The sequence below is a fragment of the Aquila chrysaetos genome, chromosome 1 (assembly GCF_900496995.4).
Source record: "Aquila chrysaetos chrysaetos chromosome 1, bAquChr1.4, whole genome shotgun sequence".
In the NCBI taxonomy this organism is placed as follows: Eukaryota; Metazoa; Chordata; class Aves; order Accipitriformes; family Accipitridae; genus Aquila; species Aquila chrysaetos.
Genome location: NC_044004.1, coordinates 6,550,927 through 6,577,233, shown reverse-complemented (window position 1 = coordinate 6,577,233; position 26,307 = coordinate 6,550,927). Strand labels below are relative to the sequence as shown.

At 40.7% G+C, this 26,307-nt stretch overlaps 1 protein-coding gene across 16 annotated transcripts; it reads right to left on the bottom strand.

The window, feature by feature from the left end:
* On the bottom strand, nt 1-25,987 carry ST3GAL5 (ST3 beta-galactoside alpha-2,3-sialyltransferase 5). 16 transcript variants are annotated; one of them, XM_030018826.2, is made up of 8 exons: nt 25,854-25,937; nt 20,282-20,412; nt 12,607-12,718; nt 10,676-10,790; nt 8,094-8,437; nt 6,495-6,681; nt 3,694-3,852; nt 1-2,411 (listed from the first exon to the last, which is right to left on the bottom strand). In XM_030018826.2, the coding sequence occupies exons 3-8, from the start codon at nt 12,714-12,716 to the stop codon at nt 2,148-2,150; spliced, it is 1,179 nt and encodes a 392-aa protein (XP_029874686.1). In that variant the 5' UTR covers nt 12,717-12,718; nt 20,282-20,412; nt 25,854-25,937; the 3' UTR covers nt 1-2,147. The 16 variants fall into 16 exon arrangements, with proteins under 16 accessions (XP_029874686.1, XP_029874652.1, XP_040980859.1 ...); XM_030018792.2 differs by lacking the exon at nt 20,282-20,412 and adding an exon at nt 24,264-24,315 and having other exon boundaries at nt 25,854-25,923; XM_041124925.1 differs by lacking the exon at nt 25,854-25,937 and adding an exon at nt 18,644-18,745 and having other exon boundaries at nt 20,282-20,400.
* Between the last annotated feature and the right edge of the window lie 320 nt (nt 25,988-26,307).

Sequence of the window (26,307 nt, the reverse complement as noted above, 5' to 3'; positions counted from 1 at the left end):
TAAGTAGAAAGTGGTTTCATCAGTTTATTGCTTTTTGCAACCTGAACTTGCTGCCATTTCACGGATGGTCGAGTCTGTGCAGGCATATTCAATGCAGTATACACTACCACAGAGAACAATGTTTTATCACAAGCCATAAAACTGGTGGGAAAACAATCTAATCCTACATCAACTTAATTCGAGAATTTGACAGTAAATACAGCATCTCCAAAAAGCTATTGGCATTTACATTAATCAACTGATTATTTTCAAGTTACTGAACCAAGTGCTCTGAAACACATACTTCCAGTGTATTCAGGATGTCCTCCCAACACACACATTCTGAAATCTTCCAAAATTTCACTATTACCAAATGAAATTAAGGTACTTCGCTTCCAGTTTAAATACCAGGAGAAAGTAATTAGTGCATTTTAATACGTTAACTAAAAGACTATCTGTACAAAACTCTTCACACTTGAAATATTTTTAAATTAAACAATATAATTATACTTACAAGAAAAACAAAGACTAGAAATTTATTGCTAGTACAAAAATTAATGCATTTCACAGAGAAGTTAGATTAATATTATTGCTATAAACACAAACAGTGTCAGAGACAAGAATCTGATTTTCAAATTTGCTCACTGTCCACAACTGGCTTTCAAGGACATGTAGGTACATGGGACTTACAAAAGATGAGGTCCACAACTTTCTTCAGAGTTATGCTTTATGATTTGATGTCATTTTATTGCCTTTTAGTATAAAGGCAGGAGGCATTTTTCACATACTGTAGACTGAGTAACAACACTACTCAGTGCAAACACAGTTATACCTACTACTCTACTAGTAACAAAATGAAAGTGAACATCAAAACCTGCTTACAGAAGATCTGCACAGTCCAGTTTCTTTGCAATGCACTGATTTCCAGTCACAAGAATATATATCTATAGCTTTTTTTTTTTTTTTTTTTTTTTTAAGTATGCTGTTTTCAGCAGTTATCTAGCTTCCTACTAGATCATACTACTTGCTGAAAGTGATTTTCTTAACTTATACACACTCACCCAATTGCTGACTTAAAAGCTGATCCAGGAAAGCCAACAACTCTACCTCTCCCTTCAATTAAATAGTCAACACTAGTGTTCATAAGGGTTATCATCATTGTGAACTATTAAGGTTACGATATCTGCAATTAATTACTTAAGGATCATAAAGTAAACCAAGGGAAATTTTAACCTAGTCATAGATTCTATTATTGCTAAATGGAAGATTCATACAAACCAGTGTTTCATAGAACCAGCAATTTTCAAGTCACTCAAAAAAAAAAAGGGTAGATTTTGTATTAATGCCACTTCTTTAATTGGGGTAGGTGAACTCTGCTGCAAATCAACTAGTTAGAAACATTTATCTGGGTCTTAAGGAATGGAAATGACAAATGATCTGGTTCAGGTGAAAGCCTCCTACTGGCTAAATCCTCTTATAGTGTGCCCTGGGCCCAAACATGCTTCATGATAAAGCAGGATTCTAACCCAATACATTAATGCATCAATGATTTTAATATCAATCATGAAAGCCAAAGTACTTACTATTCAGTTGTTGCCACAACAGTTCCTCTTCCTTCACCTCCACTCCCACATTCCTCCTCCACCCCCAAAAAAACACTAGCACAAAACCAAAAGAATACAAATACTTGAGGGGGAAACAAAACGTTCAAGTTGCAAGAAATTAAAGACTTGAGAAGCATACACCTTTCTTTTCATGGCATGCATGAAAAGGAGTCCTACACCAAGAACTGGATTGACGAAGACAGTAGTTCAGTGGAAAATAACTCTTGTATGCTGTTAGACAACTCAGGCTAGCATTGTGCGTACCATACATCTGAAAACAAAAACTCTGCTTTTCTTCAGACAACTTAAAACATTAAATATTTTAAATGGATCTCTTTCAACTCCAAGTTGTATTTACATAGTTATTCACAAAAACGTGCAAAGAAAATCTGACATCAAAATAAATTTAAAAGTCCAACAAATTGAACTTGACGTTAAAAAAGGCAGCAGAGATTCCACATCCTTTTTATACACACTTTAAACTACTACTTAGAACAGTGAAAAGGTTGTTTCAGCTGAACCTCTGGAAATTTAACAAATCCAAACCGTGCTGCACTTCAATCACTAGCTGCCTTTGCCACAGAATTCACAATGTATCCCCCCAGTGAGGTCTCTGACAACTTTTTCTTTGATCAGTTTTTGCAGGAATTTTGTTTCACTTGTCACATTGTGCATAGTTTGTCCGTTCATGGCAGCCATGCAGAGGTTGTTGTAATAGTGCAAAGGTGTGCTGGGCTGATCAAGGTCATATCCAAATCCTGCTAAGCTCACTTCATCACATAAATGTGTGGCCAGAACAACTGCTGTGACCCCAATTGTAGGTACATTCTAAAGAGGGAGGAAAAAAAAAAGCCTGCTGAATTCAAACATTCTCCTTTGCCAGTTTTTATAAACACTTTACAAAATTTTATGGTTTTGTCTATTCCCTCTCCTCACTTAAAACTGAAATCAATTAAACAATCAATTAAAACTAAAATCAATTACAACTAAAACTAAAAATCAATTAAATGATCAAGTAAAACTAAAAACTTCAGGGCCAAATACTAATACAGCATAAGTATTTGCCTTAAACAAGACTTCTGGCTGTCAACACTAAATTTTTTTTCTATGAAGGCAAGTTGCCCTATTACTATGTAGTTAAAATACAAGTGAACCCTCACTCCAAACACTCAAACAACTCCTGACATGCAATTAAACTTGACATTTCTTGATGTATGCCTACTTCAGTCTTGAGCAAGAGGCTCTCTAACAGCATTCTTCAGAATATGACTTTTCACTGAACAACCTGTGAAGAAGGCAAGTATACTACGATACAACTAAAAGATACATAGCTTGGTATGTTATGTTATTTCGACAAAGGTGAGAAGATCCTTCAAACATTTGTAAAATAATGCTACCATTAAATGCTTTCACAGAAAAGGTGAAAGACAGTGGTTATTTAGTATTTTTCATAGTTCAAGAGAACTAGTGACATCCAATTTCTCAAACAAATAATTAAAGTAACAAAAATGCAGTGTATAATTAAACTGGGCAATTCATCACTCCATACTATTGCTGGAGCAAAGGACATAGTGGGGGGATATACCCATCAGTTGTTATGGAGCACACTGGCATACATAGCAATTCCAACAGTTGGAAGGTTGCTTTACACTGGTCTGGTTTCCATACTCTCTGCTTTCCCTGCAGCTGGAGACACATCTGTCTATAGCCGATTGCTGCTTTGACTTAACAGGGCTGCTCTTAACACACTTAACATACATCAAATGCATGTTTTGAATATTTAACACCAGCCACAATGATGTGCGAGTGAACACACTGTACTGGAATGAATTTATGTCTCACTGCACCTGAATGCTTTGTAAGACAGGCAATTTCACGTCAGCATGCACAGGCATAATACCTCATCTAAAAAGGTGAGCTGAAATCCTACTTTGATTTTACACGAGAAAATACAAGCATCTTTTGAGAGCGCATTAATTTCCCTATTACATGAGACCAGCTCTGAAACTGCACAGAGAAACTATATTGAACGAAAAGCCCAAAACTTTTTTCAGTTTCTTATTTTACTTTGTATTAAATAGTCTCCTTCTCCTAAAAGAAAACTTCTTACCTTATCCCAACCCCAGAATTTTGATCGAGGTTCAGGGAACTGTAAAATGTCCAAAGCTGTCTCTTTGATGATGACTGGATTCAGAATCCGAAACTGCTTTGATGTAAGAGGAATTTTCTCAGCAACCTCCTTCCAAAAGAAGAGTCGCACCCACAGAGGCTAAGAGAAAGAAAAAAATAGTTCAGCAAAGGGGTACTCTGAGACTTGAAAAGTGTATGGCAGACACAGTACACAAGTTATATAATTCATCAGTGATTCTGAGAAATTCAGGAAACAGTTTATAGCTAAGGTGGTTCAGGAATACCGGTATACAGCTCAAGTGACTGACCCAAAAGAAGAAAAACCTCCGAAGTATTTGGAATTGCAGAGAGGGAAAAGTTGTTTATTCTGAGTAGTTAACTGCACATTGTGTTTAATCAGTCAACATATCTACCAGCACCTCCAGTTCTTTGGACCTTCCCCAGCACAACTGAGCAGGCACCAATATTTAAAGAAGTGGGAAAGGGAACCACAGTTTTCCACAAACATTAACCAGGCGTTCTGAGGCAAGCACTGGATTTAAAACAATTTTGCTCAGGCTTTGACATGAACAGCTGTTGTTTGACAGCATCCACCTAGCGATAAATGTAACACTTCAGAAGAGGGTTTACGCAAGGCTCAGCAAGCTAGATTCTGATCTCATGCCACTTGCAGTCAATTAGATGCATGCTAATGGAAAAAAAATATACTAAATCAGGCTTATTTTACAAGTCTTTCCATATAATGGGTAACACTAAGCAAATGATAAAACTGCTATAGCTGCAACATAGACCTACATTTTTTTCAACAGGCTTTAAGGTACAACCCTAGAGCAGCTTAAACTGATGAAATCTAGGTTGCTATGGTCCCATCTTCCCACCCATACTCTGAATCAGTTTACTGAAGTACCAATACCTGCCCAGAGAGCTGATCCAACTGAAAGCCTAGTATTTGAAAGGAGAAGTATGTTTTCAGTTCACAGAATCACAGAGTGGTTGAAGTTGGAAGGGACCTCTGGAGGTCAAGTGGTCCAACAACCCGGCTCAAGCAGGGACATCTAGAGCCAGTTGGCCAGGACCATCTCCAGACAGCTTTTGGGAATCTCCAAGGATGGAGACTCCAAAGCCTCCCCAGGCAACCTCTGCCAGTGCTCGGTCACCCTCACAGTAAAAAAAAGTGTTTCCTGATGTTCAGAGGGACCCTCCCGTGTTTCACTTTGTGCCTGTTGCCTCTGGTCCTGTCACTGGGCACCACCGAAAACAGCCTCATTCCATCCTCTTTGCATCCTTCCCTCAGGTATTTATGCACATTAATAATATTTCCCCCAAGCATTCTCTTCTCTAGGCTAAACAGTCCCATCTCTCTCAGCCTTTCCTCATAGGAGAGGTACTCCAGTCCCTTAAGCATCTTCATGGCCCTTCAGTGGACTCTCTCCAGTATGCCCATTTCCAGATCAGTTCCCAAAACTGGCGCTCTGCACCAGCAAAAACACCAGAGCAAGCATGAAGGTGGGAATGAGCAGATCTGCCCCTAAGCCATGCAAAACAAGAAAAGGTACTCTTTTCTTAAAGCACATACTTCAATCTTCTAACTCACTAACAGAGGATGCTGCAGATGCCGAAAAGCAATCACTCTTCCGATCCCCCCAAAACAAATTTTAATACAGAAAGCCATCCTTGTACTAGTCATTCTTCAAAACCAAACTTTAAAACATGAAATAGCTAGATAGCTTGTAAGACAAGTAAGTTAAGGATTCAACTCAAGTTAGAAAGCTGCTGGTCATCAAAATTACCATACTGCTGCAGGGAAAGTCATAGACCAACATTGTCTCATCCCTGGTAAAAAAAAAAAAAAATCAGGGAGCAGAAGTTCTTAAATTTGTGCAAATTCATGCATTCAGGAAAAACTACCCTCTACAAAACATACTCAGATTATTCAAAACAAGCCACACACTCTGGGCTAAAGTAATAGTAGACAGTCATGGTCAATATTAAACAGGCCTTCCATATGCTCTCATGTTATAAAAATCACAGAATTAAGAAGGGAACTTTGAGTACCTAAACTAGCATGTATCAAACTATTAAGAAACTTGACAGGCTTTCTTCTAAATCTCTCTCAAAAATTTAGAGCACTTGTTTTCAATCTGTGGTCAGAGAAACTTAGCTACTGGTTTTCAACTTGCAGAAATTACCTGCCTGCAAATTGAAAGAAGTGAAAACCACCAATTTAAAGAGCGTTTGGAAACATGGAACCCTTCTATCAGTTCCTTAGGAATCTCTGCTCTTCTTTAAATATTCAGTGAGAAATAAACGTTGTCTTAATTCTGGAAGCACAGACAAATGTGAACTAACAACTGTGATGCTTCAATTACACATTAACTGCATGTATGCCTATTGTAGCAGCACAGACTTTAGCTGTTAAAAAAAAAAAAAAATGACTGGTATCCAGAAGTCTCATTCCTACTTCAGGATCTGCAGACTTGAACAAGTCACTTAAACCTAATCTGAAATGAATTCCACTTTAGTGAACACTCAATATGTCACGTAGCTTGGTGCAAACCACCAATATCTGCAGGAAAAAAAAAATGTTACTGTCAGCACAGGGCTTCAACATGAATGCTGGTACCAACTGTAACTAGGAGACAGAGCTAAAAAAACACACAAAGTTACATAAAAGATCCTTAGTATAATAAACCAGAAAGTAACAGATCAGTCAGCTTCTTAAGCATTAGAAAAAACAACCAAACAAAAACCACAGGTACATAACACTGCTACATTACATACCAAGGTTTCATTTTTTACCATTGCTTGAAGCCAATTGAAATCAACACTTTTAAACAAAACAGCCACAAACAAGCTAGCAGGAGGATACTCATGTTCAGAAAGTGGGGCTCCTTCCGGGTAAGTCATCCGTATAGTAGTTTTGTTACCAACGTGATCTATGTATCCTTGAACTGGTGCATCATTTAATCTAACAAAAAAGACAAACAAAAACCAAACACAATGGAGAGAAACTGTATGTAATAAGCATGAGTTACAATCTCATTAAAACATCAGACTCTAAGCAAAGAACTTGTATTTGGCCCACAGATTTTTAACAGAGCGGAATACAGTGTTTTCTCAGTATCTCCGTGTTCCTTACCTCACACACTCATCTACCCCTTACCTTTGAGAGGAAGCCAATTCTATTCCTGAATTAACTGGCACAAGTGCAAAACTTCAAAAAGAAAAGCTTGAACAGAAAAGTAACTTAAAACAGCATCACAGAATTTCATATTCATTGCCTTGTGCCAACTCAGAGAGGCTTAAAAGAGGAAGGGAAAGAAAACACAGGAAATCGCCAAGTTGCCTTCATTTTTATATATATACAAATACACACACACACAAGTATTACACACAGAAAGACAGTCAAATTATCCCTTCAATACAATGTAATGCATCCTGTAGGTTTACCTCATTGCAGCTCACCAAAAATTTCAGATGCTAGCACACTGCTGGCAAGAACAGCCTCATCCAGCTCCACCAGTTCTGCAGAACAGTGTAAGTCCTGCAAACTTTCCTGTATCAACAGAAAAGTCACCTTCATGCTGCCAGTCCTAATTTCAGAGAACAGTTAATGCAAGTTCTCTGCCCCTCCACATGCTGACAGGTTTGTTTACCTTTGTATAAGAGCCACTGACTCACTGTATCAAGTCTCCTCTTTTTAAGAGCAAGTCTTAGTTTACAAAGCAACTTGGGAAAATGTTTGTATTAAATTTATTTGTGACTTTACATGATTCAAAATACAAAGAAGGAGAGTTCAAACAGTAATGCTCAGAAGGCACAAATACAGAGCATGTATTCTTTTAATTCAGACATTAGAAAACACAGGTAATCATAGAAAGCATGCACTGATCTTGTAAAGATAAGAAAGGACAAGCATGCTATACAGTGTGTAAGCAAACTGTATACTAAAACACCAATTAATACTTATTGTGTTTGAAATAGCTGTTATAAAAATCCTTCAAACAAGCATCCCAACTAACCAATGGGAAAAAGGCAGGGGTTAGTCCTAAAGCCTACCTCTGAAAGCTTAAACGTATGAACAGATAAAACCAGGATTGTCTACTTATCTATGATTTCACTGGTTTCTATCTCATTTTTGCCCATGTTTTCTTGTATCTGAAGTCCAAAAATAATTACACTGAATTCCTGCCTTGTGAATGTGACAATTTATTTTGCTCGCAAGACTTCAAATTCCATCAAGTCACAAGACAATTTCTCAAAAGCACTTTCAGAAATAGCCTTATAAATTGCATAAATGTTGGAGATACTTTCCGCTAAAAAACCAAAGTCGGCTCATAAAGCTGAAGAAGTTGAAATCCTTAAATGAAAATTACATACCTTATAACAATATCAAACTGATTCAATAAGTGACCCAGCTCTGATCCATGAAGAATTCCACCACTGCCAACAACAACACAACGCTTACAGTGTTTTGACTTCAAATCTTCTGGTAAATCATGCTCAGGTAAGAGTTCAAGGAGATTTTTAAGCTTATCAAAGAACTTGTGGAATCCAAAAGGAGGTTCATATTTAAATAAAGCTTCTTCTTCATTTACATTTTTTCTTACAAAGGGAGATATGTCCATGCGATATTTCTCTGCAAATAACTTTCCCATTTCTTTCTTTACGTAAGAAGGTCGGCACTGTTCCTGCAATGCAGCGCTGGCATACTGTTGTGCTCTCTGAAACAAAACATGCATGATTTCAGTCAGAAAAGCCAGCTTCAGGAACATACAAAGCCCTCTTAATGCAACCCACCAGCTGACCACCAGCAGTTTAGCAAACACAGGGGTTTATAAAGAAGGCTTAAACATGGAAATACAAGACTTTTTAAAGCATTCGCTCAAATGCAGATACCTGCAAAGGAACGCCTCTCCACCCAATCACTTAAATCTGGATAGGAGGTTTTCTAAAGAATAAATTAGGCTAGTAAAAGTGGTAAGTGAAAATGAGCTATTTCAGAACACTTGTACTGTTATTTACAAAAACAGATTAAAAAATCTAGACGTACCTCTACCCATCTAATTCAGCAGCAAGCAGAATTCTACTCCGCTGCTCAATTGCATGACCCGAATTCTGCCTGCAGTAGGATTTTACCAGGGACACATCCACTGGGTAAAACTTCTGTGAAATGGCAGGCTGGGATTGCTTACTAATCAAAATGAAGCAACACTTCTTCCATAAGTATTGCTGAAGTGGTATTGCTAATGACGAAAACACAACTTTAAAAGGAACGCAAGGTAGGGGGGTTTCAGGTCTTCTTTCAAAGACTAGTCACCAAAATAAAAGACTACAGTTCTATGTTGCATAAAAAGATTAAGCTGTCAGATAAAACCACACATTGATCTGGCTCATTCAAAAAAAAAAAAAACCACCCAAAAAACTATTCATGTACATTTTTTAGAAATCTGTAGCGGCAAGCCAGTATCTGATGTTAGGAAGAAGAAAAATAGCAAAGGTATTATTTCTACCAGTTAAAATAAAATCTTTTTGCATGTTCTCTTCCTCAATACAACTCTGCTGATCTTTCCTCCAGTGTAATTAAAAAAAACACATGAGCAAAGACAGGGGCCAGAGAGTCAAGGTTCAAATCTAGTGCTAACTCAGTTGTTCTGTACTGTTAAGGAAAGCGAAGTGTGTATCTGGGTGCACAAGGAGGAAAGTTTTTTTGGTTTTGTTTTTGGTTTTTTTTTTTTTAAAAAAAGCACAAGATAGCTCTACAGAACTGCCTCTGCCACTGTTAGAAAGGCCTCTGCAAGTTTGGGCATAACCACCACACTTCTTCCTGGGCAAGGCACAACTGAGCACTTCATGCTGTACTGTGCCAGCAAGAGTCAACACATCTTTGGAAAAGCCTCATTTTTAAGGCTGATAGTTGTGCATCCTACCAGTAAAAATTAATGCCAATCACTTGACAACTGCCCCAAACAGTTTGTGATCAGCTACTACCTAACTAGACAAAGAGCAATGTTATTTCCTCATCCTGCATCTAACACAAACAAAATGAATCATGAGACAACGATAAACACAGTCCATACAGTCTTTAAGCTTGCTTGGCTTAAGGTTTTTGTTGTTCAGAAGAAAGAATATGTTACTGAGAAAATAAATAAGTCAAATGAGAAGAAAAGGGGAGGCAAAGAGGCTCAGAAGGGGAAAAACATGCACTGAAGAAGGTGGGAGGTGAGGGAGGATGCACATGCAGTGATGCTAAGACGAGACTATCTTAAATCAGAGCTTCTGCTCTAAGTTGAGTCTTAGCGTTGAGACATTCAAAGCCAAGTTAAGTACTGTTATAAAGAGCAAGCACGTTAAGTAGCAAAGGCAGAGAACTGTCACCAAGAATTAAGAGAAAGCTTTATTGGCATGTTACACCAGCTTAAAAGCCACATGCAAAACTGTAGTTGAAGTAAGTAGCTGCTACCTTAAATAAATAAATGAACCAAGAGCTGCACCCTCCTGCACATTTGCCCTGCGATTCCAAAAACATCTGAACAACTACAAGGCAAAGCAAACTGGGGAACTGACCTAGGTAAAAGTAAACTTTTGGCTTAACATATTGGGCTTGGGGCTTTTTTTTTTTAAAGTATGTTACTTCTCATTTGCATCAATTTTCAGATCATCAGTGTCATGTGCACTGACACGATAGTATGATGACATGTCCATTTCAAATGTTATTCTTAACAGTCAGTTACCTCATTTTACCCCTAAAAATCAAGTTTCTCTATGCACTTCTGTTGTCACTCCACAAGAACAAAAAAAAAAAAAATGTAAGTTCTGTGGCATGAAATGAAGCAAAATATATTTTCCCTCTAGGATAATTTCAGCATTCTATGTCTTTCTTATAGATCTTTATAACTCTTTTATTGTCAATTAATAACTTTTTTTAAGCCAAGTTAAAAAAAAAAGCCAAAAATACCAACCCTTACACGATCGAGGTCCACATACGGCATTTTTGTTCTGTCACATTCTTCAGGGCCAAAATGTAATTTGAGGATATAAAGGAAGCACCCTCCAACCACAAACAGTGCAAGAAATCTAAAAACAAACAGGAGGGTGTAGGGGTAGGAGGGGGGGTGGGGAGTGGGGGGAAACAAACCAACTTTTTTTCCAGCAATCCATCAACTGTTAAATGAGTATTTTTAAACAAATTTAAGACAGTTGAAGAACTTCAGGTGAATACTTGCTCTTGATTCAAACCAAGATAAACTATTGCTTTGTTCACTGCAACTCTTTCACAACTCTTCAGAGGTATCTGCAGGAAAGTATGACCATATATAAATGCTTTGATAAGGAAAATGTTGCATATTGACACTCTGATTTATGCAGTTCTGTGCCTGCATCATAGACTTCAGTTGCATCTCTGATGGGTCAAACAGCTCTCGTCACAAAGAAACAAAAAGTGACCTTTGTTTTCCTACTTTAAAGCGCAACTATTTTGAAATATGTCTTTTCATGCAAGTTAAAAAAAGGTTGGAACTTCAAATTGCAAGATTTTGGGCCAACAACCACCACTCACAAAACCTTCAATTCACTGGCAGGCCAAATGCAGAATTTAGATGCTCAGGTGTATGTTGAAAAGCCTAATTTAGCTATTTGCACCCCCAAAACATGCAGAAGAAAAAAAACCCAATCGACTTTAAAATTGAGTAATATCGACTATCCATATTTTTGCTCTACTAAGTTCTCATTCCTAAGGAATCTCACTGCTGATTTCCAAATATTCACTTGGCTCATTTCATGTCTATACCAATCTGCAAAAATTGCACCATTCTTTGGTTAGAGTTGTGGTTGTTGCTCAAGTATGTAGTTTGACCTTTATTACTGATTTTAATTTCCTATGGTTTCCTAAGGACTGGACATTTGTTTAAAAGTCATAAAAAATATACAACCTACTAAGTATTCAGTGCTTCTTGAAACTCTTTCAGATGAAGATAATACTGGTTTCCAAGATTATTTTTTTTTTTTTAGAAAACCTTGTACCATACAGACTAATAGACGCAACCCTGGCACTCAATTTGCAGTATATGCTGCAAAAAAGGTGATCACTGGAAAAGAAGCACTGTTCTCACATCTGCTTTAACTAAATTAAATTTTGCACTGATAGGGGGGGTCTAAAACCTTCAGTAGCATGTTAGGCTGCAACTCCTAGAAATCGGCTGACTGGCAGAAAACAAGGGATTCACAGCAGATTAATGAGGCTGGTTTTCCTCCACAGAGTTTTATCAAATATCTCTAGATTCAGCTGGGGCTGCACTATTCAGATGCTCAAAACACCAGTGGATATAACAGTTTGGCTTTGGGTTTTTTAAGCTTTAAGACCTAAAAATTCATGTGGCAGAGAAGCATCGCAGTAGTGAACTTTTTTGGCTTAAAATGTGGTTCTGGATGTATACTAGCACACACTCATTAATTTTAATTTGATGTCAAAATATAAAAAACAGAGTAAGATTTTGTGATGTAGTATTCCAGATGTCTTCATAAACAAATTAACTATGAGGGGACACCTCCCCAAAATACCCACTAAACATCCACTGCCCTTCAATTTCTTCAATTATCAGACTGCACAAAAGCCTCGGCATTGTTACTTATCTGGATACAAAAAAGATCGGAAACACTTGTCAGCAAAGTACTGGGATCTCATATTGGCTTGGGAAAACAGGTACTACTACGAGAGAGCCTAGGCTCCTCAAAGTGTTTTAGGTGCCCCAAGGAAAGCTGTGTGCCTAACCCTCCATTCAGTTCCTGTGGCAATCTCATCCCTTGATTTTTGCATCCTTTTTGTAACTGTCCAGCTAGGGGGAGAGCAACTGACCTCTATGTTGCTGTGACAATGACACTTACTTGCGAGTACCTTTTAAAAACCAGCTCGGTCTTCTCATCTTCATGTGCAGCCACCTTACACCATTGCACAGGAGGTGAACAATCACTTTTCAGCTTCACAGAGTTATTGTCACTCAGCATTGCTGTAAGAAAGAATGAAAAAAAATGATCATAACTTTTGCTGAATTGGAAAAAGTTCATAGGACATCCAATGACTGTTAACTTACTCTGTTTCCCAGAGAAGACTGTGATTCTTAGTTATCTTGTCAGGAATACTGAATTGCTCCTGATCTCCTTGTGATAAAGAACATACACATTTCAGATGCACCGCTAGGACATGATTATAAAAATACGTACGTTGCCAGGTATAGGTCTTTGCATGATTCATAAGCCTGAAGTCTAATAACTGCAGTTATTATCAGTTACTGTCAAGCACCATTGTTTGATCCTGGTCAAACACCATTTTGTTTGAGGAATTATTAGACTCCAGACAGGAGAAAAAAAAAAAAATCTACACAGTACGCTTAGGCCATTTATGATCCTTGAATCAAAATGTCCAAGCACTACGCTAGCCTGCAGACTTCAAGCACGCTCCCAGCATGCAGAACCTGTACAAACCATCCCATCCTCAAAACCGGAGTCCATATTTCAGATCAACGCCCCAATTTCCCCAAGGTTAAGCAAATCTGTCTCATCATTGGTCTGAATCTACTGCTGATGTCTTCAGAAGCCCCAACAACGTGGTCAGCAACTTCCAACAGCAAGCACCAAAGAGGGTGTGCAGGAAATTTTGCCTGGCACACAGGAGGACCAGGAGGCTGCCAGCATGTCGTGGTTTAACCCCAGCCAGCAACTAAGCACCACACAGCCGCTCACTCACTTCCCCCCTACCCAGTGGGATGGGAAAGAGAATCAGAAAAAAAAAAAAAAAAAAAGGTACAACTCATGGATAGAGATAAAGACAGTTTAATAGGACAGAAAGGAAGAAAATAATAACGATAATAATAAAATAACAATAATAATAATAAAAGAATTGGAATATACAAAACAAGTGATGCACAACGCAATTGCTCACCACTCACTGACTGATGCCCAGTTAGTTCTTGAGCAGCGATCCCCGCCCCCCAGGCCAACTCCCCCCAGTTTACATACTGGGCATGACATCACATGGTATGGAATACCCCTTTGGCCAGTTTGGGTCACCTGCCCTGGCTGTGTCCCCTCCCAACTTCTTGTGCCCCTCCAGCCTTCTTGCTGGCTGGGCATGAGAAGCTGAAAAATCCTTGACTTAGTATAAATGCTACTTAGCAACAACTGAAAACATCAATGTGTTATCAACATTCTTCTCATACTGAACCCAAAACATAACACTGTACCAGCTACTAGAAAGAAAATTAACTCTACCCCAGCCAAAACCAGGACACAGCACAAGAGCAGTTCCTGTCTGCAGCAACGGCTCCCCTCCAACAAATATTGTGAACACAGCAGGAGTGCACAGTGCTCCCTCACAGGTGGGCAGGTAACTGATTATTAGCTAACAAGAAGCAATCTTTCTGCTTACTGTTTGTAAGCTCCCATGAGTTTCTATCAGCATGCTTCAATTCTGATTTTGGAAAGAAAAATGCAGGCTGGCACATCAACTTCTCACAGGCTGCTGCCACTAACCAAAGATGTGAGCAAACAGGGAAACACCATGCAATACCTACCCATACAAGCCTGCTGGTTTTGCCCTCAAAGGAGAAAGGACACAGGCAAGCGTTTTTCCTGCCTCGCAGACCTCCCAAAGGAGCACTCCCTCTGATCAGCCAACCATGGAAAGGTGCAGCCTGATCCTCCACAGTGGAGGAGTTCAGCCCTACTCCTTGACTTTGATCTCAGTGCTTAACCCTCTCTGCTCTCCACCGCAAAGATGTTCAGGCTCTTCTGTTCTCCTGCCAAGAGCTCTGTCACAAGAACTCCTAAAAAAAACAGGGCTAAGGGAAGATTTTTATCTAGGGATGATCTTCCACACTCTCTTTTCTGCTCCACCTCCTTTTATTTTATACGGCTATATGACCCATTTGAATTACCCAGTATTGCCACTTCAAAACACTGTTTATTTGGACAAACAACTGACATTCTTAAACATCAGGATGAAGGAGCTGATGAGACAGAAGCATCCCCTCCAGATCTCAAAACCAGCCCACTGAAATTTCAGGGATATCTAATTCAGAAGATGACTCAAAGTCAGTCTCTCTTTGCAGTCACACATCATTTCTCATTAACAAATTTGATATACATGGTAGAAGGTCAAAAGCCACAAACTATTGTGAGACAGGGTGGGACAAGGAGAGATAAAGATCAACATCAGCATCTTAAGTCCTTTGAAGAGCAGACAACAGTTAAGTGATGCTTTCTAGAGTCACCTGCAAGTGATCATAACCCACAAAACAGAGCAAGGCAAAAAAAAAAAGCCTAAATGGTTTTTGCCAACAGAAAACTTCACCACTTACCTCAAGCATACATAACTTGGTTATTATGATACCAAGAACCTCAAATTACCTCAAATTACCCACCTACCTGTATTTATTAATTGCACAGACTCTGAGCTGTCACACTTGTTTGTAGGCCTTTGTCACAAAGCAGCAATACCTTAAACACCACCTTTTAGCAGATCTGAAATCACTGTACAAACCAAGGTCAGTACCATTAGGCTTGTCTTGGAACAGGGTAAACCGAAACCCAAGGGCTAAGTGACACCCCTAGGTCCCTCAGAATGCTAGCAGTTAAGCTGAAAATCAAATCCAGCTCCAGTCTTCCACACAACCTGTCAGGACACAAGACAGCAGGTCATAGGGAACCTATCAAGCCTTACAAGCTCATTTCCTCAGAGCAACACCTCATCTTTACTGGCTGCATCTACACCACTGAATAAAAACAGCACTGAGGAGCAAAACTGGGTGTGGACACCACAACCCCAGTCATCTGCATTGCAAGTCCACTTTGCTCTCAGCTAAGATTTGCAGCAAATCAGTCAAGTCCACATGGGTAAAGGCCTAGTGTGCATCAGCAGAATTTGTTATAAGGACCATATGTGCCAGTTATGGATCACCAAGTTGAACTGCTCTACCTTGAGATGCCCAGTGCCAATCCAGCGGGACTTGCACCATCACTTTATATTCCAGGTATGACACACGTCCTTCCTGCCACACTATGCAGACAAGGCAACTAAGCACCCCTCATCATTACCTGGGGACCCAGCACCTTCATACCAACACATCTTGGAGACGACAGGTATCCACAGAGATCGTGTTGCCAGCATGCACAGGCAGCAGCCCCAGTTCATGGAGCCTGCCAGCACAGTCACATGTGGCACACGAGACAAGCAGTGATTAGAAGATGCTGCAGAGCTGCAGAGGAGAGCATGAACAAGGCCTGCAGACCATGTGGAAACTCCAGAATTGCTCCACATACTGCAGAGAGTACACACAGCCACATCACCTCGGAGGAGACTGGCTCAGACCAGCACAAAAAAGGGGCACTCAGCACTGTTTGGCAAAAGGGAAGGGGATCGCTCACCAACACGGATGGCTTATGGCATGGACGTGTTCACTGAACACTGCATGTGCCTAAGCTACAACATACCGCAAAACAATAATTACATGTCAGTTCCACAGATCTCTACATACATGGCTGGGGAGAAGTATAAAATTGAACTTTTCTTTTTTTTTAAAAAGAAAAAAAGCTGAATAAAAAGCAGGAAACAAGCTTCAGCCATTTTCACTAGAGAACAATGCAGGTAATAATTCTCTCTCGGGTAAAAAACATAAAGAGGTAACTGGATCACAGTCTATAGGAACCTAGATCAGAACAGATTCTCCACAAAAGAATCAGTCAGTCCTGCTACCAGGAAATCATTGCAACAACGTACTACTAAGTGACACAGTGAGGTCTGGCCCTGGTACTGGTAACATTTATGAGGGAACACACTCCAGATTATGCACATATTTTCCAGAAGTTTGAATCAAATCCATAACATTTTACAGCCTGAATTACAAGGGTAAGGTTAAAGCCTCACTGCCCTTGCTTTGTTCAAAGCAGGTTTTTATTTCTTTGCAAATTAGTCTCTCCTATTCTAGGACCCAGGTTCTCTTATAATTTTACAGAAAGACATGCTGTGAAAGACTGCTCAATGTATATAAAACTTTTTATTGCCTAATGGCACTGACATACTCCTGGAATCATCCTGCAGCACACAATGACACGGCCAATCTCCTCTGCTGTATAAATCATCAAAGAGTGGTCTGCAAACAGCACACTTTTAATGATTTCCAAGGGTGAGAATTTCCTACCACAGAATTGTATGCAGAGGTCCTACAACAGATGCACCTTTCATGAAGCATTTCAAAGCAAAGAAAAGGGAAGGCTGCAAGAAATCTGAAAGATGGAGAAGAAACTGAAGAGTTGGAGAGTGACGAAGACAGAAAGGGATTAACAAGGAATGCAAGACTGCAATAAACAAGTGCTATCAGAAAGTCTTCCCTGCCTCTGAGCAAAATAAATTCCAGTCATCCCCAAACAGTTGCTTCACTCATCCTGAATGTGCAAAAAGGAACAAGGAAACACACAGAATTTAATTAATCACCTCAGCACATCTTTCCAAGTGCAACTCTTAGTATGCTCAATGGTTTTGTTTAATTTGTCTATGTAACTGAAACACTGTTTTCATTTCATTTGCAACAGTTTACTTCAGGTTGACTTTTGTCAGTTTACTTCAGACAATTCCTTTCTTAATCAACTCAATATACATAGACAGATAGATAGATCAAGTCAAAATACATCTGTCCAGCACAACATTTTTTTAAAATTACCCAAGGTTTGATCCTGCACTCTTATCTAAGTCAATAAGCACCTTCCACTGGCTGGAATGGCGTAAAAGTGCTCAGAAGAGCAAGATCAGCAGTAACAAGCACCTGAAAGCGCACCTCTCCCCACAGTCTTCCTGAGCTTAAAAAAAAAAAACCACAAAAAACCACAACAAACCTATGTGTTTACAGAGAGAACCATGGCAGTTCAGAAATCAAGCACCAAAGACAAGCTGTGCCTACAGCATCCAGATTTTGTTGTTTGCATACAAACACCACTGGCAAACACCACTGCACCCTTTCAGAAAGGTGCAGTGCTACAGTTGTTTTGGGAGCCATAAATGCAAATGTCTCAATTTGCGTACCCAAGATGTCTCAGTAGTAATGCTGTATCACAATAATCACATTTCGCATTGACATTTCCATAGCTACTCATTGTGGTGTAATGAGTGAGGACTCAAGGGACTTAAATTTGCTTTTCATCTACTGAACTTAAGTGATCTGTGTAAAGCTGCTGCGAAAGCTAAATTGTCCATCAGTAGGAATACACTCCAAAGCTTTTTGTGGTGTTATTCATTTCACCATAATTTACTTTTGTCTCATTGTTATTCTTAAGTAGACAAAATTTCCACACTTGGAATATTTCAGAAGCAATTAATTTAAGTCTTCAGGATGTATTTTTACGTGGGAATGCCAAGAACTAAAAAGCAGCACGTGTCAAGTTGCACATGATCACTGCCACACCCTGAAAAACTGCATACAACACCTGGATTTACCTAAAGACAAAGACAAGGACTCTCAGCCCCATTTTTTGGGTGCCAACAGTGTTACCAGCCACGGAGACAGGACCAGACCAGCCTGCATACGAGTGTGGAATGAGGCATATACATACATCCCTCCCCCCCCCCCCCCCCCCTCCATTTAGCCCCCAGAACTTTAACCCCACACAGGGGATGTTTCCACCTATCTCCTTTACCCTACCAATCCAAGCATGTTCCCACCTCCCCACACCGAGGGTCCAGTTTACAGCCTCCACGGTTGAGCTCAGCATTTTATGTGGGCAGGTACTGTACCAAATTGACTGTGCAGGCACAGACGAAGCACCAGCATGGACAGTTACTGTCAGTCGGTAACTCTTCATGCAGAAGCTTATCCCCCAGATCTACGCAAGTACCTGTACTGTTATTCACTACTTGCTCTTACCCCAGCCCATGGGGAAGCTACCCTAGGCAAGCCACTCCTGAAAGCCCAGCAGGACGAGCCATCTTCTGTTCTACAGTTGTACAGCATCTAGCACAACATGATCTTGGACAACACCTGAAGCCCCTAGGTGATGAAAATACAAGTTGACTATCCCTCTCACACTACCACCAGAAGTAGTAGAAACAGTAGAGTCATTCGAAAGACAGTCCATCTCAAGGTCTCTCTGCACAATGCAGCCTTTGAAGTTCATGTAACAAGATCAAGATGCTTGCAGTGTAAAGCTCACAGCAACTGAAACCTGAAAGTCACACCTATATAAAGGAATTACTAATCAAGGACAACAGGGATCGAGCAGGCAGTGAAACAGAAGGTAAAACTAATGCAAAAACACCCAAAAACACCTGCTCATTTCATGTCCCCTCCTCTAAATCAGAGACACATAAATTACTTAAGAAACATACTTCCAAAACCAGTAAATGATAAAATGAAAGCTACTTGGTTTTGAGCAACATTTATGTTTCAAAAAAGAAAGACAAGGTTAAAAGGCAGAGAAGGCATTTTTGCATGGAATAAACTTGAGCAAGATACTCTTCATTGAGATGTTGTGCACATTATCAGCAATTAATTCTCCATGAACTTCCTGTTCTGAGGCTTTTTAAATCAACAAAAAAGCCCACAGACATACTGCTTATGCAAGGAGTTAGAAGAATACATTTAAGAAAATTTAAACTGATTACAGATTGTTTCCTAGGACACATTTGGGGAAAACAGATGACAAAAATACCTGACAACTACAACACTATTGTCTGTGATTACTTGCAAGAGTTGTGCCCATGAAAAGATTACACATTTTAATCTAGCCTCATTATTGACCAAATAGATAAGATATTAATTTTCATTAAGGTTTTCAAGATTGATATAATATTTGAATAGAATGTTATTAATTTATGTAACAATATGAAAAACAGTTTGATAAAATTTATAGTTAGGATTAATTTTGTTTGCTTCTATAGTATTGAAACCCATATAGATTGAACACAAGGGCTGAGATGTAAAACAAAAAAGAAAATGATGGTTAATTAGGTGGTAGATTCTGTGTTTGGTTTTTTGTGTTTTTTAAACAGATGTAAAAAAATGTTTAAGAGCCATCTGTTAAGCAGAGCCTCTCAGTTGAAGAAACCTAAGAATATGAAAAATTTAACTTCTTTATCCTCTGTTCTTTTTTTAAGAAAGTCATTAAAGAACTGATTCAGAAATCAGTATAAAACTCTCTCAGTTCCCTCCCACATCTTCAAGATGTGTTCAACTCTCTTTAATGGGCAAAACCATCTTGATTCCGGGAATTTTTAAGTAATATAATTTATTGCCAATTAATACAACTTCCAATCAGTGATTCTAATAATGAGAAAAACAATTTAACCCATCAGAAAACACCTTTCCTTCCCTTTCTACAGGCTAAACTTAAGCCAAACACTTCTCCCCTCCTTGTCTTAATTTCCCTTATTTCTGCCACAGGTTACACAGAGCCCATCCCAAGTCCTTTGGGGAGGGGACAGGCAGTGGCAGGAGCTTGGGGTCATGTGCATAACGGTTTCTGTCTGCAGCTCCTCTGTGATTATCACTGGGTTTCTTCTGCTCCTCTGCTTCTTACCAGCTTACCTGCTCTGGCATAGGTGGCCCACAAGTCCCCCAGGGGTGTCCCTCCTCCAGGACTCTCCCTTCCAAGTCTCCTGATCAACCCATGATACCTTCAGATCCTTCCTATGCTTTCAAACTTTATCATCTCTTCACTGCAAACCATAAACCATAATGAAATAAATTTTGCAAATAACCTCTGTCCATTTAAAAAAAGATCATGCTAAACAATTTATTTTTTTTTAAATCAACAATGAATCAAGCCCCGTCCCAATAATAATCAGGGAGGAAAAAACGGCAATACAAAGAATAAAAAAGCTGAAGCTAAGAACAGTTAGTTGTGCAACCCACTATACATGGAGGACTCCGCAGTTACAAGTGTTGTACAGTCAAACTGTTACCTTACAACTGCAATGGCTTAGAGGTATTTTTATCCATCCAAAACACAGAGTATTTCTTAAATACAAAACCAATTTTGAAACATATTCTCTCGTAACTTAAAAGAATTTGTTATTAAAAAACCAATCAACCTGGAACAACATACGATCATCCTCTAGCAAGAGGCACTCCAGAAATTGCAACACAGTGAAGGACTGCCTCACTTTCCAACAACTTCTGCAGAAGTGACTGCAAATTTTAAACACAGGTTTAAGAGACCAGGAAAGCTAACTGAGAAGCTGCCCAGATGTTGAAATTGTATTTAAAACCTATACAGGGTAAGTAAAAAGCCTTTTATCTGAATTGGCCCATTTGCCCATAGTGACAAAATACTCAGGAAAAAGTGGGGAAAGAAGAGGGACAGACAAGTTATCCCAAAAGGAACTGTTTCTGATTGGGAAATCTCTTTCTTAAACACAGTAAACATTGAAATACCTTCTTTAAGACCCTTGTTCAATGGTACATGACAAAAATCCCTCAAAACCATAAGCATGAGGAAAAATTCCAGAGATATTAAAGATTTGAGGCAGACTTATCAGGAACATGCTGAGGCATGAGAGACTCCTGCATTATAATCTGTAGCAACATATTAACTGTTGGATATTTATCTTCAAATAATCCTCTGATCATCATCCTAGCACTTCCTAGCAGAAATGGTCACAAGACAAAGAGACAGCAGCCAGGAAGCTGTTGCAGATTAGGGACTGACAGCTTCTTGCCAGAGGAAAAACTGGAACTAAAGTTAAAAATTAGAGACTTCTGTCAATTATTTCTTCAGTTGCAACTATATATACCACGGTGTGTATATATACATACACACCACAGTAAAGTTGGTACAAGTATTTCAGTATTTGATAAACTTTCTTTGAATATTATCTACTTAGCACCTATTACTATTGAATGAAAAAAGCATTTGGCAGACATGCCTGTTCTGATGAATAGTAGAGTCCATTGTTTTCATTAATTTAGTAAAGTCAATAGAAAGAATACATCCTTGACAGCAGAAAGTTTAGCCTATAACATGGTTATAAGCACCTACAACAGGACATTGATTACCTCAGTGCATAATGTATCTTACAAAATTAACTTCTACTGGTAAGACTTTTCAATCAGACAATGAAAAGTAAAAACCAATGTCATCTGTACAATCTGCAATTCATTTGGTCAAGATCTGTCTCCTCAGAAAATGAGAACATAATACTGAATCCTATACATGTGGATACAATTGGCAAAAAGTGAAAGGAGGAGTAAATGAAAATTTCAGAGCAGCTGACACTCTCAAGTGCACTGACAGAATCGCAGGTGAAAAATATTTTGCCTGGAGGCATGAACACCAGCAAGAAGTGATAGTACCTTAGAGGCATCATCATTTTTCTCTCCTTGCCCTATGATACTCGTGTTTTCTTCTAATTTTTTAACAGCTCATTCCTACATCCTCTTTGCAACATCAACCACCAACTAACTCATGAAATAATTAATAACCTTACATTATTGTGTCTATTTGCCCAGTCTTTTCCTTTAGGAAGGATACACATATCTAGGCTACAACTTGCTCTTAAGATTGGGTCATCCAGACTGAACACAAAAAAATTTGTTCCAGCTCAAATCTGGTCCAATTATCAGCTTGGAGATACTCAGAGTGTAACACCATCACTTCCTTTCAGCAGCATTCACAGGAAGCTTTTTGAATATTAATAGTGCCTACTAAAATAATTTTATAGGCGAAGAAGTCTTAGTAAGGTTCTAAATGACAGTTGCATGTTCCAAACAGGGATCACCCTCTTGATTTCACTTCCGCCTCAGCCCCCTCTTCTCTAGTCAAGCTTCCCAAGCTTTTCTAAGCTTTTCTGTGAAACTTTTTTCAGTTGCTATAAAGTGAGGAACAGCAAAAATCCATAATGCATAAACACAAGAAATATCAACAAGATGTGCTTCAACACTTAAGCGGGCAGCTGATGCTTTGCAACAGACAAAAACAGTATCAGATTTTAGAATTTTTCTGACTCCCAAACAAGCCACAAAAAGTCAGTGTTCCAGCCAAGCTGGAGAAACAGATGAGTTAAAGCATTGCTGTTGTGAACACTGTGGTATTAAGATAAGTTTATTTCTTGCAGAGGAAGCTTTTGAGCAACCCTCACAGGGGGTTTGGGGGTTTTTTTTGTTTGTTTTAGAGCAAATCCCAGTTTTCATTTTCATGTTACTTGTGTAAGAAACATTGGCCTGTCTGCTTGGGGTGTTCAGAACCTGAGGTCAGCCACTCAGCATCTGCTAAAGCTAGCAAACACACAGGAAGAACGAACTGCAGCCTAACAGCAGGCAGCTGCTACTCAGGAACCCCCTCCCATGCAAACCTCACATGCTTCTTTCCACAGAACATCCTGCTCCCCAGGCCCACAGACCCTGCACTTGTGGAAGCACAGCTCTGCTCCAGGACTTTGAGGAAGAGCCACACCAGCCAGGAGAGGAGGAAGAGAGCACAGTGTATCAGCATATCACCCACCACCAGCTGGGTAAGTTCATCCAGCACAAGTGGAAGGTACTTCCGAGCCCCCACAAGGAAGCCAAAACAAATCAGGTCTTTCCCCTTACAAGGGAAGTTTGAGGAGTAAGCCTTCCCTAAAAGAAACAGTCGGAAAAGACAGGGCATAGCATTAATCTTTGCTGGGCTAAGGAAAAATGCCAGCAGACTTACACAGCCAAGATGTTTCATATTACACCTGAATTATGCAGCAGAATAGCACCGAACAACTGGTAATTATGGAACAATGTTAATAGTACAGCAGCATTTTTACCACAGTATCATCTAACACTCCAAAAGATCATGGTAAAAATCACACTTGAACCTACAGAAGCAAAAGGGGAGATGCAAAAAGCCTCCCATGAAGAAAAGGCTTAAAAGGAAATTGCAATATAGCAAAGAACATTGCTGGAACCAGTTTTAGTGCTTAACTTCTGAATTCAAGTCTTCAGGACCTAACAGGTTGCAGAGACAGGTGGTGGGATGGGTGAAGGAAGAGCTGCTCCCAAGAAGAACAGAGAGCTCGGTTTGTCTAGCTTTGCAAAACAGGTTGAGAGTTTGTCCTTAGATACACCAAACACGTAAACACCAATGCCGAAAGCAAACAATTCAAACAAAATGTCTGCACACAGGAAAAAGTCGTCATAAATAAATATGGACTATAAGCAAAAGATTCCTGAGCAGCAAAGGAATAGCCTTCCCATGGGAGTAATGGAAAATAACAGCCTACACAAGTTTTAAGAAAGTCCTTAATAATTTATGAATGACCTTATGAGAGAGAGTTGCCTGCAACAGAGGAGACTCTTCCATGACCCTGAAGTCCTATGTCCAAATTATGGTTGTGCAGTTTTGAAGCGCTGGATGTGCCCGCTGCAGATGCTTTAATCTGTTGTGTTTGAGTAAGTTTCGTACAGACTTGCTTGTAATTTGGTAATTACTCCATGACAAATTTGAAGGATTGGCTGGGTCTTGTTCAGTAACCTAGCCTTTATCAAAACTCAAGACCTACTTAAGTTTTCCAGGCTCTCTTATCTAAACAAGATAACTCACCCTCCAAACACCCCAACTCTGCAGCAATCTTGGCACGTTCCACATTCATTACCTAAACGGACGTATGGAAAGCAAACAAAATTAAACATTTTAGCCCCTTTTCCTCAGTGAAAGGAAGTTTCTGCTATTGCACTTTGTCTTCCTACATCCTGCCCCTAACGACCTGTCAATCATTTGGCCAATTTAATCAAACTCTACGGAAGGGAGGATGCTAAATCCCAAGAAGTTCCAGGAAACCAGAGGCAGGACAAGCCCGTTTCTCATCAGCCCAAGGGAAGCGGCCAGTGCACTTGTGCACACTACTCTCCAGCTGCATTTTGACCTTTCAGTGAAATTCCCTACGTTTGTTCCTTCTTGTCCAGCTAGCAGCGGGCTTGGGCTGCAGCTCAAGGTTTCCTGCTGTGTGATCTAGAAGGGAGATAGTAAGCTCACTGCAGCAAAACAGATGGAATAACAGTCTGCAGGAAAACTGCGCACCACTTCTAAACTGCATCTGTACAGCCCCATCGTAAGCTGTGTTTAAAAACACGTATCTACTTTAGACACATAAAGAGCGTTTATCTCAACAAGTTTTCTTTAGAAAAGTAAGAACTATGCACCTTTATTTACCCTTTTTCTCAGAATGACGCAAAACCAGCCATATACCACAGGAAAGCTGTTTACCCCCAGTAATTTTATGAACATTTCCCATTCATTTCCATAACTAAAGAGAGCTGCAGAATAAACATCTCTATCAGCCTTATATTTTGACCTTATCTACTGAAACAGAAGAAAAAAGGGGGGGGGGACCAAAACCAGAACAGCTCAGCACAAAAAACTCTTTCCTGAGCAGTGATAAGAAAATAAGGTTTTGGCAGCAAATGGCAGAGCTCTGGTTTGCATTTGCATCACTCCCAAGCAAGAAAAGACAAAGTCACCCACAAAAAGGCTATTGCAACCCACAGACAAGTAGAAGCCTATACATTTCATTTCATAAGAACAAATCGACACAGACCCAACTACATTCCTCTCCCTCCCAGGAGAGGCCCAAGACAGACCTGGCTTCCATCGCCCATCCGCTCGAGAACTCCCAACCACCACCTCACCACCCGGAGACCTCCCCAGCCTGGCATCTCCTCACCTTCCCCGGGAGAGACCTCGAAGCACAGGCGCTGCTGGGCACATCCTAAACACCTCAGCCCCACATCGCAGCGGGGCGGACGCCGCGGCCTGGCCCGGCTGACCCCGCAGGCGTCCGGGCACCCCCGGCCCGCTGAGGGAGCGGCGGCCCCCTGGCACCTCAGTATCTCCGGGACGCAGCTCCCCCTCAAAAAACACCCCCAAACGTTGGTGCCTTCACGTCCCAGCGGCGCCTCAGACCCTTTTCAGCAGCGACACAGGCCGCCGGGGCGCTTCTGAGGGCAAAGCCCCCTCAGCACCACCACACACACCCCCCTCAGCACCCCGGCTCCCCACACCCGCAGGCCCCGCTCCGCCGCACCGGCCTCCCCCCCCCCCCCCCAAAAAAAAAAAAAACCAAACCCACCCTTTCTCCTCCGTCCAAATCGCCGCCTACACACCCGCGGGCGGCGGGTCTCCACCACCACCTACCTGCACCGGGCTCGGTCCGGGCGCCTCGCCTCCGCATCGGGGCGCGGGAGGGCGGCGCGGCCCCGCCGCAGGTAACGGCTCCGCGGGAGGCGGCGGAGGGAGGGAGGGGAGGGGAGGGGAGGGGAGGGAGGGGGCGCCGCGGCACGTGGCGGTAGACGCAGCCAATGGGGGCCGAGCGCGGCCCCGCAGCGGGGCGGGGGGAGCGGGGCCTGCGCTGCGCGTGGCCGAGGGGAGGCAGCGCCGGGCCGGGGGGGGGGGGGGGGGGAGGCCGCCGGCAGAAATGACGCAACCTCCTCACTCGCCGGCTTTTTGTGGTGGTATTTCGCGAAACGAACCTTTTTCCAGACGTTTCTTTCCTCAAGAAATTGTGGGGTTGGGGTTTTTTTCCCCACCACCACCACACACCCAGCCGAGGGGCCGTGCGGCGGGACCCGCGCCCCGTCGCCTCAGGCCG